Source organism: Coffea arabica, chromosome 1e (assembly GCF_036785885.1).
Source record: "Coffea arabica cultivar ET-39 chromosome 1e, Coffea Arabica ET-39 HiFi, whole genome shotgun sequence".
Lineage (NCBI taxonomy): Eukaryota > Viridiplantae > Streptophyta > Magnoliopsida > Gentianales > Rubiaceae > Coffea > Coffea arabica.
Window position 1 is genome coordinate 41,234,730 of NC_092311.1, and position 15,394 is coordinate 41,250,123.

Here is a 15,394-nt window from a genome sequence, read left to right on the forward strand (position 1 = left end):
TCTGTTTCTTTTTAGTCGGTTGGATGATAAAATATCAAATTGGATAAATTACTAATAACCCCGAAATGGTTTTGCATATTTCTAGATGATCTCCCTTATACCTTAAAATAATCCACATAGCCCCGTAATTTTATGTAAGGTGAAGACTAAACAAAAAGCACCTCCACTTACGGTGATTGACCTAGAGATGCTCCGAAAATACGTGTAATGAAATTATAATAAGCACTTAGTTTCTATACTTTTGCATGGATATTCACTTAAATTGCTCATAATTTTGTACATATTTGCACAATTCCTCTATAATTTTATGTAAAGTAGTTAGATTCTCATTCGATCTTATGTCAAAGCATGAAGAATTAGATACAAATAAGATCCAAAATTTCCAAGTATAGGTTTCTCGATCAGGTTTGATGGTCTAATTCTTAACAATTGATGCTATAAATATTCATTCCAATTGCAACTCGTGCTTAAGGCAAGTTGATGATTAAACTATTTGGAATATAAACAATACTAAAAACAATAAAATTGTTGAACAATTAAATAGACCAAAGGTCAATCGGTTTGGTGTACACTTTTAAGTTTTCATCTAAAGAAAAGAAACGTGGTTCGGTTAGTATTACAGTGCATAACAAGTGCTTTGTAATAATTTTCTTTGTTCTCCATTCATATTATGATAGTATAAATACTTCAAGAATTTGAGCAATTATAGCCATCACAATAAAGATATTATACATAGAGGGTTTAGTGAATCATGGTTTGAACACTTAGCAAATAAATAGTACTAACGATTGATCATGAAGGTTTTTGTAATTGCATTTTGTTGTATTACTTATTTTGGTTGGTTTCTCACCTAGCCAAGCTGTTATTCATTGTTAGTGTGGTAAGTATAATGATAGGGCAAATTACACTTTACCCCCCTATGGTATAGTTAATTTTGACATAATCCCCCTATAGTTTTAAAAACTATATATAACCCCATCATAATTTGGATTAAAATATCAAAGTGATGGAAATGATTATCCATGACAAAACCTATGAAAATTTCAAAATTACCCTTATTTAAAAACTAAAATGGCTGAAGTGACTAAAATATATAAACATAATATGTACGACACTCAAATCCTGTATGATTTTATATTTTACCATATAACCTCCTTATAGTTTTCAATATATATACATAATCCTCTGTGGTTAATAAATAATTTTCAACTTTATATAGGGATATTTTTGACATTTTAGTTGACTCTGTTATGTATTGCAAATTCCGTCACTTTGATACTTTAATCCAAACCATGAGGGGGTTATATATAATTTTTAAAATCATAAGGGGGTTATGAAAAAAAATACTAAACCATAGGCCAATAAAGTGTAATTTTCCCATAATGATATTCCTTGTGAAATGTAAAGCATCCAACGTACGTAGAATATACCATATGAAAAGTTCTTTAAACATCAAAACACCAATAATGTTTGAGAGGTTCCTTATGCATTCCTATTCATTTATTCAAACAGAGGCTAAAAGCCTGGCTAATACTTACTCGAAATATTCTACGTGTAACGCCTTCAAGTCAACTGGCAAATTGGAAAGATTCGCTCATCTTACTTTAGCAAAACCTAGATTTTGAGTTTTGGTGCTAGCAGATTTTGAACGATAAACAATTTATAATATCATTAAAAAATGTGCCAGTAGCTTATCATGTGATTTTGCGATGAGGGAATTTTCTCCTCCACCTCCAAAATTTTTCTTTTACCCAAAAAAAAAAAATAATTCAAGTCAACTGCCGGAAAAAAGTCTCAACATGGGGTAGATCGGGGTAAAAGAGAGGCTCCCTACTACAGTGGCGAGACTTGGCAAAGCAAATCCCATGAGGCTTCAAATCTTAGCCAGCCAGATGGACTCAAGAAAATCGCGTCATGTTGCCACGCGGTTGAGGCCCAAAGCTCATAATCCTGCTTCCGAAAGCAATTTCATTTTTGAAGTTGACGTACTTGAAAAGTTTGTCAGAACACTTCCAGAATTTGAAATTTTTTAACCCAAAAAAAAACTTTTTTATGAGAAGAATGGTAAGATTTAAGACGTGGAAAGAAAAAAGAGAATTTGAACTTAGACTTCTGATTCGTGGGGTTTCTAATTTCAACACTTTTGATTGTTGACAAGCAAGTTGAAAATATTTGCTTAACTACTTTTGTATCGAAGGCATCATCAGTAAATGTATTTTGACAATTATCAAAACAAGATTTCAAAAGTAACAGGAAACCCCAATTAAAACAGCAAAGTGACTTTCAGGTTTGTGGAAAATGCATTTTTAATTCTCAAAATATAGGAGTTGCACCAAATTGGTTGATCCAAACCCTGAACTTTTTGATAAACAAGACATTCTTTTCAGTTTCACGTTAGGTTAAATACACCTCCAAGATATTGGGAAAGAAAAAAAATTCAAGATCACGCTGAACTGTTGGTTAAAGAAATCCATGGAAGAGGTCAATGTGAACTTAGAAATAATGACTTCCTATAATTACCTCAGGAGAGGTATATGCAAAAATAACATGAAAACAGCTAATTTATTCTTTTTTATTCTATGCATCAGGCAACTGTTATTGGAATTCAACACCTTGGCCAAAAAAAAAAAAAAAAATTGCAGAACCCTCATATAATCCCCTGTGATTTCGTCCATTGTCACATGACCCTCCTAACGTTTCAAAATATTTATTTCACCCCCTGTAGTTTTGTGTAAAGTGGAAATTTGATGAAAAATAGCATATGTGGCGTCGTTAGTTGAAATACCAATAATGCCCTTGCTTAAATGTTAAATCAATTGATTGCTTAACCGTCTTGTATAAAAGCATAGGAGATTATGTGGATAAATATAAAAATTCTAAGGTGTAAAGTGGATATTATATAAATAATAATGGGGTTATGTGGATATTAAAAACGCGTTTGGTATAAATGCATGTGCATTCCATCCATTTTCCTTTTTACATAAAACCACAAGGGGGTTATGTGACTATTTTAAACCTTAGGTGCCATTAGATAAAATCACAAGGTGTAATAAGTTATTTACCCTTTCTCATTCTATCCTATGTAATTCTACTCTTTTCTCTCTCGCAAGAAGTTTTGGTGTGATCAGATTTTCTTTAAAATTTTGAGTAACAATTTAAAGTTAAAATTTGTTGGCTAGTGTGTAATACTAAAGATCAAACCTGTGTTGACCGTGGTGAAAGCAATGAGAGGTGGAGGTGGTTGTGATGACAGTGAGAGGTGACGGTGGCAGTGATGGTAGTGGAAAAGGGAGGAAGGAGACCACCAAAAAAAGTGAAGATGAAGAAAAAGTGATGGTGGTGGAGGTAATAGTGAAATGGGTTGGAGATGAAGGAAGCCAAAAAAAAAAAAAAAAGAAGTGATGGTGGTGGCAGTGAAAGGGGTTGGAGGTGGTGGAAGGTGGCGGTGAAATGGATTAGAGATGAAGGAAGCAAAAGCATGGAAAAAAAAAGTGATGGTGGTGGGAGGTGGAGGCGAAATGGGTTGGAGATGAAGAATAGTTCCTTCAATCAAGTGGAAAAAAAAGATAATAATCTGTTTTTATTCAAAAAGTCATTGACATTATGGTAACTACCAAACACCACATTTCATCAAAAGGAATCTACACAAGGGGCTCTTTCATAGTGATTATCATTGCTATTCCTTGGCAACAACCAAACAAGTGGTTAATCTATATGAAATTAAGCTTCTCCAAATTCCTGTCCAACCAGGGGTAATTCTACTTTCAAGTTTCAAGCCATGGATTTTAAAGTTATGACAATTTTTTTTTTTTGAATAAATGGGTAATTTATTAATGAGATTGGTGGAATTCATCCAGTACCAGTTGTTTTACAAATGTCAGAGGAGTATTCCATAGAGATTCAACTAGACCAGAAGTCTTACCAAAATGTGCTAAGTTATGCACGAACTTGTTTGTCTCTCTAAAAATCCAAGCTGCATTTAAAATATTTTGATCTAAAAGAGGCAGACGAACATGCTGAATTACCAAACAAATGTAAGAGAGTGTGTCTTCAAAACTGCATTTTAGTTTAATAACCGAGAATGAATCCGCATCCAAAATGAAGACCTTAGCAAGTGAAATTGCCTCTCTCGCAGATAGTGCTTCCGCTAGTTCAGCCTCAAATGGGCACTTGGGTTTTTTTAGATAAACCGGCAATGAATTTTCCATCATGATTGCGAATGACCACACCAATTCCAATTTTATGATTTGTGGTAGATGTTGACGCATCGAAATTAATTTTGTGGCGTGGGAACGGAGGCATGGTCCAAGTCATGAATGCCTAACTTTTCCAACTAATTTCCATTCTAGAAGGTGGATGGAAATTTTTTTTTTTCTTAATCTGACTTTAATAATAGCTATTCAGTCAAATAATGCTTGTTTATCTCATTTATCTACACATACGTTTGTTTGTCATGAGTAATAAAATTGCCCTCCAATGATATTAATATTGTTTTGCTTGCTTAATTTAGTTGGAAAACTAATGAAAAGATGCCTTTAGTCAACAAGTTCACAGTAATATGATAGAGATGCATTTTAGTTTTGTCTATAAGTGAAAGAAGAATGTCAACTGTTTGAGTATGCTAAAAAAAAAACTCACTCGATACTCTTTATTCGACTAAATATTTGGATTTTTATGATATTGTTATGCATTTGAAATAGCACATGGTTCTTGAGGACTGAAGTAGATTAATTATTAACACTTTTATTTTGATATGGTATTCTTTTTTCCAATTTTTAAATCAACTCCAGTTGGCCCCAGAATTGCAATTTGTCTGTCTTTTGGTAGTTAGCAAGAATTTCAATTCATACGATAAAGCATTAAATAGTGATTTTGTGCAATGTATTGTATAGTCATTAATTTATAAAAAAAAATACGTGAATAATCTTTTTATTCCCACCCTAGATGTTCTCTAGAAATCACTCCTTTAAGCGGCATAAAATGAACTGTTTTGATGATTTTCTAGTCACTACTGAATCAACAGCAAGAACAAGCCTAAATAAGCTTCTTTTTTTTTTTCAAAATATTTTAGAGAAATCTTGCGTAAAAGTACTTCCTATAAATGAATTCTGCACGAAATCATATTTATCCACAACTTCTACTAGTATCTGCTTCATTCTCTAATTTCTAACACATATTTTCCCAATCCTCAACACATATATTTTCTTGATTTCGCTGTTTATAATTTTGGGTGCCTTGCGTCTGTATTCCATGTTAAACTTCCCAGTCATTATATCACCGTCCGTGATTGAAAGACGACTTGATGACCAGTCAAATCTGGATAACTATGTAGTTACTTTCATAACGAATACCAAACTGACAGATATTATCATTTATTCATTAAGAAGAGTGGAAATTGTTTTCCTCTTAGGGCCTGTTTGTTTGGACTGAAAATATTTTCCTGAAAAAGTTTTTCCAGAATTTCTGGTGTTTGGAAGCAAAACAGGTTGGAAAATTATTTCAGCTGGAAAATGTTTTCACGCCACCGGGTGGAAAATGACTTCCACAACAACTTTACTGAAGTTAATTTTCGACGGCTTCACGACTCATCAATCTCATCGCTGCTTAGGTATAATACATCTCAAATAAAACTCTTCACCCCAATACTGAAGAAACATACAAATCAAAACAATTGATCATCGTTGTCGCAAACCCCATTTCCAACCACCACAAATCCAAATGCTGGCGACCTTCCCCTCTTTTTCATCTTTTGCTATCTTATTCCTTTTCTCTACACTCTCACACAAAAACATCTATGAAGACACAGAAAAATCTAGATATACAGTGAATCTTGCCTTTTAGAAGTTTTTTGGAGAAGAGGAACTTGGAACATGTGAAGGAGAGGTTGGAGAAGATTTTTTAGCAAAGAGTTTATAAGCATCAATACTGAAGCACTAGTTTTCCATATGATGGTTCAATTAATGACTGAAATCACTGCTAAAACAAGTTTTATGAGATTTCATCTTCTTGCCAATATCGAATTGTATGATATGTGATTGGTTCAAGAGATAAGATCAGTTCTTGGTACTCTCTAGTTCAATTCGAATTATGGGAATCGAAAGAATTTGGCTTGCAGATTGATTATGGTAAATCAGATGCGATAAAGATGGATTGAGTGGAGATGCAGGTGGATAGTGGAGTGGCTGCAGAGCGAAATGAAAATACTGGTGGTAATATTCTTGGGAAAAATTTTTAGTTTTGTAAAATATTTTCAGGAAAGCGTATCAAACACCAAAAAATTAAGGTAAACTAATTATTTTCCAGAAAACAGATTTTCATTGGAAATATTTTCTTTCGGAAAAAAATTAAGGTAAACTAATTATTTTCCAGAAAAAAGATTTTGGAAAAAAGATTTCCAAAAGATTTTCTTTTGGAAAAAATTTTACTGTGAAACAAACGGACCCTAGTTTGCATTATGCCTTGTAACGATTTTCGATGAGAAAACAATGTAACATTTTAATACATGCGAATCCCGCTACGGATGTGAGAAATATATTGTTAGGTGATTTATAACTTTAATAACTGACTTATAGTTCTTAGGACATGTTCTGTTCCTGTGATGATTACTGGAACCAAACTCAACCAAACTTTGATTTACCAAAGCAGAGCTCAATTGATACTCACAATTTCTGAAACTTGAATTCATTACTTTCAATTCTTGGAATCTCAACTTTGACCAGTAAATCAATATATTTTTTTTATATATATAAAAGTGCATATGCATAATAATTATGAACTTTGGGGAGTGAAAGCTCTCTCATCGCAACTGTAAATTGAATTCCACCCCCACTTGGGGAAAGTGGAGGACTCGAACTGAAATTCACGGTATCAGTGTAAATCATGCAGACATTTTTATCCATCGGTTGAATTTAGTATTTTATATAGAAAAGTCTTCTGAAACATATCTGATACGTAAATAGTGCTAATTAAAGGGAAAAGCTAAATGATTGTGGGATTCCTCGAGGTAAGATCGCGGGGTCTAGGATGGCGCTGTGGTATGGATATCGTTAGATGATTTAATATAAAATAATAGTACTTGATCTAAACGTTCGATTTTCTTCCTTTTGTCATAGCTTACAGCTTTTTGCATCCCTTTCTTTGTGACTTAAATAAAGTATCCAAAGGTGTATGTAACTTTTCCAACTAAATCGATAAGATTATCTTGTAAAACAGTAAGTTTTAAGTACTTAACAAATTTACTTTTTTAATATTGGATCTTACCATTTATGTAATGAATTTTACTATATTTTTTTGTCAAACTCACTCACTTTAGCAATAGGTAAGTTTCTGAGGTAAATTAATAAATTTATCCAACAAAGTAGCAAATTTCAAAAGTTGCATTTTTATTAGTAAAACTTACTATTTATCTAACAAAACTTACTACTATTTTGATTGAACTTACTAGTTTAGTTGTATGTAAGTTTTTCAAGTAAAGCAATAAGTTAGTGCAATAAAAAAGTAAATTTCATAAATTACCATTTTATTAGCCAAATTTACCATTTATCTGACAAAACTTACTACTAACCCCATTAAACTTACTAATCTAGTTGTACGTAAGTTTTTCAAGTAAAATGATGAGTTTGGACACAATAAGGTAGTAAGTTTTAGTCATCCATATAAGTTACCTTTTTAATACACAAACTTTCTCTTCCAAAACTTGCTATAATTGTAAAGAATTTACTAACCTAGCCTTAAGTAAATTTCACAAATATATTGGTAATTTGTGCAATAAAGTAGTAAATTTGTAAAACTTACCAATTTACCATTTTATTTGTAAAACTTACCATTTTTGAATTAAACTTACTAATTATAATTGTTGTAACTTTCTTAAGTAAAATGGTAAGTTTATGAAATAAAGTAGCAAGTTTGGACAGTTCACCAATTTATCATTTCTATTTGTAAAACTTACCATTTTTAACAAAAACTTACCATTATTTCAATTAAACTTACTAATTATAATTGTTGTAACCTTCTTAAGTAAAATAGTAAGTTTGTGAAATAAAGTAGTAAGCTTGAACAATTCGCCTATTTACCATTTTATTTGTAAAACGTACCATTTTTCAACAAAAGCTTACTATTATTTGAATTAAACTTGCTATTTATAAAGTAGTAAGTTGATAGGTTGCAATTTTATTATTTATTTTATAACTAATTTCCCCTATTACCTGACCCGATGTGAACTAATTGCTAGATTCTACTCACTTTTAGTATTTGGCATTTATTTCAGGGAGTTGAACAAAAATATGATAACAAGTATCAATTTGACAGAAAAGGAATGCAAGTGGCAGCGCTTGTCCTATGGGCAATTTTGGAAAAGAAAAAAATCTTTGGGCCCTTTCTTTTGGGCATGGGCTGGACCGAAAAAGGGTTGGTTCCTTTCCTAGCTGGAAGGCCGCACAGGAGGTAATAGCTGGAAGGAGAGCCGCCGCGCATGGGAGTTAGGCATGAGAATAGGAATTATTAGATTGCAGAGAACAAGCACTATTTTTCTTTAGCTTCACTTTGACTTTTCTTCCTAGTTTTTCATTGCTTTTCTCCACGCATGTCAGGAGGAAGCAACTTCTTCCTTTAGCTTTGACTTTTCCTACTTGTACCTTTTGAGTGGCCTTGCTCTACGGATGCTAGGAATAAAAAAGAGATTCAATTGTTGCCTGTGACTTTCATTTCCTTTCTAATTGTTCGACGAATTGCGGCTTCCTGAAATGCAGACAATGGCCGTGACTTTTGCTGAAATTTCTCGTGGACTTAGTTCATCAAGTATGAACTAATTTTCTCATTCTAGTCAAGAAACGACGGATGCTTTGGGTTGTCTAAAAATTGTGAGATCGATTTAATTTAATCTTTCCCTTTTATTTATTGGTATTCGCATATTCCTTGATTGCTATGTTTATGGTTATTCAATTAATTGATTGTCTTGGATCCGGATAATTAATTGATTTGGTAACCTATTGTCAATTAGGGCATTAAATCCGTAATTGTTTAATTGTCCTGAAATAGTGACAACTGGCACGATTAGATTCGTGTCAGGGGGATACGCGGGCTAATCTAAAATAACCCTGGTAGTGCGTTATTTGGTTAGAATAGGACTCCTCTAATACGTAAGGCAATTGGGGAATTAAATCTTACGGGCGTACCTAGAATTATTCCCTAATTAGAGTAGTGATTAACGGGCGTACCTTAATCATCGGCACAGTAAGAAGGGGTTGACTGTTATCGCTTGTTTGGTAGTTATAACCTATTTATTGAAAAATAATTGGGATTGCCTTTGCTTCGATGATCAATTAAGTGAACCATTGCTGAAGTTATTTCTTGGCTAGACTTTTAATTAATATTACCTTAATTTTAGTGAATTGCCATTTGACTTTTAGTTGCCTACTTTATTTTATTTTTAAGTGTTCTCTTGTTTTAATTGATTTAGACCTTTAATTATTGTTACTCTGAGTTCAGTGAATTATTGTTTAATTTCTAGTCAGTTATTTATTTTTATTTTCTTATTTGAATTTACTTGATTGTCATCATTCCTACAAAATCACCCCCTGTGTTACTTTGAATTTCTTAAGAGACAAATATACCCAATCCCTGTGGATACGACCCTACTTGCCCTGTCTACAAATTTATAATTATTTGTGAGAAAATAACCATCCCCTTTCGGGTATATCGGATCAAGCAAACTCTTCGGGAACATGGTGAATCAAGTAACCCATTGCACACCTAGAGTCCCTGCTCCAGTACTTGGAATTGGGTTTTGGTCATTTTAACTGGCAATTAGGTTTAATTTTTGTTATTGCACATGCTGACAACCTGTTATAAGTTTCATTGGAGAAGTAGTCATGTTTGGTATTTAAAGAGTAAATTCATATCACACTTATAATTTACCAATTTTATTACCAAAATTACCATATTACCACCTGATGTTACTCTGAATATTGAAAACCTAAATGAACAATAATGCAGTTGTTGCCAAATATACCAATCTTGGATGTAGGGACCACTATTAACTGGTTGTACCGGTATTTTAATGTAAAATATTCACAATTTATGGCAATGATCGGCTGTAGCATTATCCCGCGGGTCTAAAATTTTACTGATAAGTCTCTTGATTGCGTGCATAGATTAACACTAAAGTAGTCGATTATAGCTATACTAGACTAACCATTTGCCCATCTTGAATAGCTCTACAAAACTATATGATGAAAAATGAAAAATGGAAGACTATCAATATATTCTTTGGTCGAATTCCTTGTATTAACCCGAGATACCAGTGAAGATTGTTATGTGATTTAAAGTTCAAGACAAAGCATATGATTAAAAATAAAGGCAACTGAGCCTTTGGTACGACAAAATTGGGAGCATATATAGCCTACAAAACCTTAAGTACTACAACTTGACAAAAGTGTAGACAACAAACAACTGGCACAAATTAGAGATGAAAAGTGGGACATATGTGTTTGGAACAGGTGTTAAAACTTGAAAAGATAACATAACCGATGCTCTATTTTTATGATAACTGTTTTGCTGTTCCTAGATTTCTGGTAGTTAGTTCTGCTTTGAATTAGTCTAAGATAGATATATCTGTTGTAACAGAACAGATTCTCTAGGCTGTATTTTGTACTTAAATACCATGGCAATCGATAGGAAGAAAGGTAGGGAAAACGTCATCTGCTAGCCTCTCCTCTTCCTCACCTCTGTTCTACATGGTATCAGAGCCTATCTCATACGAGCTTAGGTTCTGATCCGCAACATCCATGGCAACTGGAAATACTCAGGTTGTTCTCCCAAATACTCATGACCCAGACAGTCCTCTAACCTTGGTCACCATCCACAACTCCATCAAACTTACCTCCACAAATTATCTCTCCTGGAAAACTCAAGCACCTACAATCCCGGTTGGAGAGATCATCCCAACCTCAGCTATGGAGGGAATAGACAGTCCAACTTCGTACCAAATAAGCAGCAAGGGTACCAGCAGCAGTACCAGCCTCGCCAACCACCACCCCCTCCGAACTCGAGTCCGTCCATGGAAGAGATGATGAAGCAGTTACTTGCAAACCAGCAAAAGATGGATTCAGACCTGCAAATCATGAGGAATCAACTAGGACAAGTGCCATCATTGCAAAATCAAGTAAATCAAATGGTCATCACGATCAACCGTTTGGAATTCCAAATTCAAGGGAAGCTGTCATCTCAACCTGAGTTGAACCCGAAGAATGTGAGCGCCATGACCTTGAGGAGTGGCAAGGAGGTTCGAGGGCCTGAGCCTGTGACCCCTAAGGATAAGGATGAGAAAAAAATCGAAAAGGAGTTTGAGAGGGAGGACAGCAATGGTGCAAATCCAAAGGTACTCCCAGACCCATTAATTACAGTTAAAACTAACCCGCCTTCTTTTCCTAGCAGGTTGGAAAAATCGAAGAAGCAGGATAAGGAGAAGGAGATCTTGGAGGTGTTTCGCAAGGCAGAGATAAATATCCCCCTCTTAGACGCAATCAAACAAGTACCAAAATATGCCAAGTTCTTAAGGGACTTGTGTGTCAATAGAAAGCGGTTGAGGGGAGATGAACGGGTTATTGTTGGGGAGAATGTGTCAGCGGTCCTGCAGAGAAAGCTTCCACCAAAGTGTGGGGACCTAGGTATGTTTACTATACCCTGTAGGATAGACAACACTGTGATTAGAAGGGCCATGTTGGATCTGGGAGCATCAATTAATGTCATGCCTAAATCTATCTATGCTTCTCTAAAACTAGGTCCATTAAAAGAAATTGGGATAATTATTCAATTAGCTGACCGAACCAATGCATATCCTGATGGGTTGGTTGAAGATGTGATGGTAAAAGTTAATGACTTGGTGTTTCCAGCTGATTTTTATGTACTTGATATGGATGATGACCACTCACCCGATCCCTCACCTTTATTATTAGGTAGACCCTTTATGAGCACAGCACAAACAAAAATTGATGGTAATAAAGGTACCTTGTCCATGGAGTTTGATGGGGAAATTGTCCACTTTAATATCTTTGATATTATGAAATATCCCTCAAACTCCAACTTTAGCTCTATTTTTTCTGTGAGTGCTATTGACCCTACGGTGCAGGAAGTGTTTGAAACTGTTGGCAGGGATGAGTTGGAGGTTGCTTTAACCAAGCACCTCGAATTGGAGACAACTCCTGAGATGGAGTGGAGTGAAAATTTAAAATGCATGATAGGGGCATTACACTCATTGCCAACCTCCACAAAAAGGTACGAAGTTTCACCTATATTCATTCTCGAACCTCACCAGAGGGTATTGCTATATGTGGTGCAGGCATCTGAATTGGAGTTGAAACCCCTGCCGGAACACTTAAAATATGCATATTTGGGCGACAACGAAACACTCCAGGTGATTATCTCAGCTGCACTAACAGACACCCAGGAGGAGAAGTTAATCCGGGTTCTAAGAGAGCATAAAGAGGCGATAGGGTGGACCATCGCAGATATCAAGGGGATCAGCCCCTTCATCTGTATGCACCGAATTAGACTTGAAGAGGATGCCAAACCTGTACGGCAGGTTCAAAGGAGGCTCAACCCCCTCATGATGGAAGTTGTAAAGAAAGAGATTTTAAAATTGCTAGATGTGGGGATCATCTTTGCAATATCAGATAGCCCTTGGATGAGCCCGGTCCAAGTAGTCCCAAAGAAGGCGGGAGTGACAGTAGAAGCCAACCAAACGAGTGAGCTCGTACCAGTACGCAAGCCCATTGGATGGAGGCAGTGTATAGACTACCATAGGCTAAACGCCGTCACCAAAAAGGACCATTTCCCTCTCCCTTTCATTGACCAAATGGTTGAACGTTTAACTTGTAGGGTTTACTATTGCTTTTTGGATGGATTTTCAGGATACTTTCAGATAGCAATTGCACCAGAGGATCAAGAGAAGACAACCTTCACGTGCCCGTTCGGGACCTTTGCCTATAGACGAATGCTATTTGGGTTATGCAATGCACCTGCAACATTCCAGAGGCGTATGGTAAGTATTTTTTCTCAATATGTGGAGAAAATTATTGAAGTTTTGATGGACGACTTCAGTGTGTATGGTGATAGTTTTGATACGTGTCTAGATAACCTGAAATTGATCCTGATAAGGAGTATAGAAACTAATCTTGTGCTTAATTGGAAAAAATGTCATTTTATGGTTGAGTATGGAATAGTTCTGGGTCATATTGTATCGTCTAAGGGCATCGAAGTTGACAAGGCTAAAATAGATATTATATCTGCATTACCTTACCCCGCGAATGTGCGAGAGGTGCGTTCTTTTCTTGGACATGCACGTTTTTATCGAAAGTTCATCAAGAATTTTTCAAAAATTGGGGCCCCATTGTTCCAACTCTTACAAAAAGATGTGACCTTTGAGTTCGATGACAAATGTGAGAAAGCTTTCAATAAGTTGAAAGAGCTACTGACCGCACCCCCGATCATCCAGCCCCCCGATTGGAGTTTGGCATTTGAGATCATATGCGATGCCAGTGATCATGCTGTAGGGGCTGTATTGGGGCAAAGAGTAGGAAAGGCAGCTCACATCATCTACTACGCATCTCAAGCTTTGAATGGGGCCCAGTTGAATTACTCCACCACTGAGAAGGAGCTTCTCGCAGTTATTTTTGCTTTAGAAAAATTCAGGTCATATTTGTTAGGTGCTAAAGTAATTGTATTTTCTGATCATGCAGCATTAAGGTACCTAATGACCAAGAAGGATGCCAAACCGAGGCTCATACGGTGGATATTGCTCCTACAGGAATTTGACCTGGAGATAAGGGATAAAAGAGGTTCAGAGAATTTAGTAGCCGACCATTTGAGTCGTATACCCGTTGGAGAGGATAATAAACCATTGAAGGATACATTCCCTGAAGAGCATTTATTTTCTTTAAATTCTTAATTGCCTTGGTATGCCAATCTGGTCAATTATTTGGTAACTGGTAATTTTCCTGCAGGTTGGCCAAAATCGAAGAGGAATAAATTGAAGAGCGACGCCACGTATTTTATTTGGGATGGCCCATACTTATGGAAGAGATGTGCAGATCAAGTGATGCGGAGATGTGTAAGTAAAATGGAATTTCAATCGATTTTAGCTTTTTGTCATACTTTTGCATGTGGAGGTCATTTTGGACCCAAGAGAACTGCTCATAAGGTATTAGAAAGTGGATTTTATTGGCCTTCATTATTCAAGGATGCTTATGTGTTTTGTAAGTCATGTGATCGCTGCCAAAGGGTAGGTAATATAGCTCGTAGAGATCATATGCCCCAAGTTCCGTTGATTTTTGTCGAAATTTTTGATGTCTGGGATATAGATTTCATGGGGCCTTTTCCTACTTCATTTGGTTTTATATATATTTTGCTGGCAGTTGATTATGTGTCTAAATGGGTGGAGGCCAAGGCCACTCGGACTAATGACTCAAAAGTAGTTGCAGATTTTATCCGGTCTAACATTTTTGTGCGATTTGAAATGCCAAAAGCTATTGTCAGTGATAGGGGAACGCATTTCTGCAACAAAATCATAGCTGCGTTGTTTCGCAAGTATGGTGTACTCCACAGGGTCTCCACGTCATACCACCCCCAGACCAATGGGCAAGCGGAGGTATCGAATCGGGAGATTAAGTCCATTTTGGAGAAAATGGTGCGCCCCGATAGGAAAGATTGGAGTCAGCGGTTGGAGGACGCACTCTGGGCCTATCGGACGGCGTACAAAACCCCCATAGGGATGTCACCGTACAGATTGGTATTTGGGAAGCCGTGTCACCTGCCAGTGGAGTTCGAGCACAAGGCTTTTTGGGCGATAAAGCAATGCAACTTGAACCTAGAAGAGGCCGGTGCCCGACGAAAGTTGGATTTGCAAGAGTTGGAGTAGATCCGGAAAGAAGCGTACGAAAACGCTTTAATTTATAAGGAGAGAAGTCGGGCATTTCATGACCAACAAATCTCTAGAAAAATCTTTGAAGTTGGTCAGAAGGTTCTCCTGTACCAATCCAGGCTCAAGCTATTCCCAGGTAAGCTACGTTCCCGTTGGATTGGACCTTTTGTTGTGACTCACGTTTTTCCCTATGGTGCAGTTGAAATCTAGAGTGCTAAAACAGATAGCAAATTTGTGGTGAATGGACACCGTCTCAAACATTATTATGAAGGTTTTCCAAGTGGAGAAATGGAGACAATAAGCCTAGACGCACCACTGTGTCCTAATTAGTGACACTTTACCATGTCTAGCCAAAGACATTAAAGAAAGGCGCTCATTGGGAGGCAACCCAATTGTTTCTTTTAATTGTTTGTTTGATTTCGTGTGATAGTTTAAATATGTTTTCATTGAATCTGACAGATTTTGGGTTTTAATTTT

General features: G+C 35.9%; 1 protein-coding gene across 1 annotated transcript; it reads left to right on the top strand.

Moving 5' to 3' along the window:
• The first annotated feature begins 11,056 nt into the window (after positions 1-11,056).
• On the top strand, positions 11,057-14,914 carry LOC140017399 (uncharacterized). Its single transcript, XM_072071483.1, has 4 exons — positions 11,057-12,580; positions 13,247-13,835; positions 14,001-14,107; positions 14,438-14,914. Exons 1-4 carry the CDS (start codon positions 11,057-11,059, stop codon positions 14,912-14,914), a joined length of 2,697 nt encoding a protein of 898 aa, XP_071927584.1.
• Positions 14,915-15,394: the final 480 nt, after the last annotated feature.

Excerpts from the sequence above, each read along its gene's own strand:
- LOC140017399 (XM_072071483.1), top strand. The coding sequence starts at position 11,057 with ATGGAAGAGATGATGAAGCAGTTACTTGCAAACCAGCAAAAGATGGAT. Across the intron at positions 12,581-13,246 it reads ATGCCAAACCTGTACGGCAG|GGCATCGAAGTTGACAAGGC; the intron begins GTTCAAAGGAGG and ends GTATCGTCTAAG. Across the intron at positions 14,108-14,437 it reads ATCAAGTGATGCGGAGATGT|GCCAAGGCCACTCGGACTAA; the intron begins GTAAGTAAAATG and ends AAATGGGTGGAG.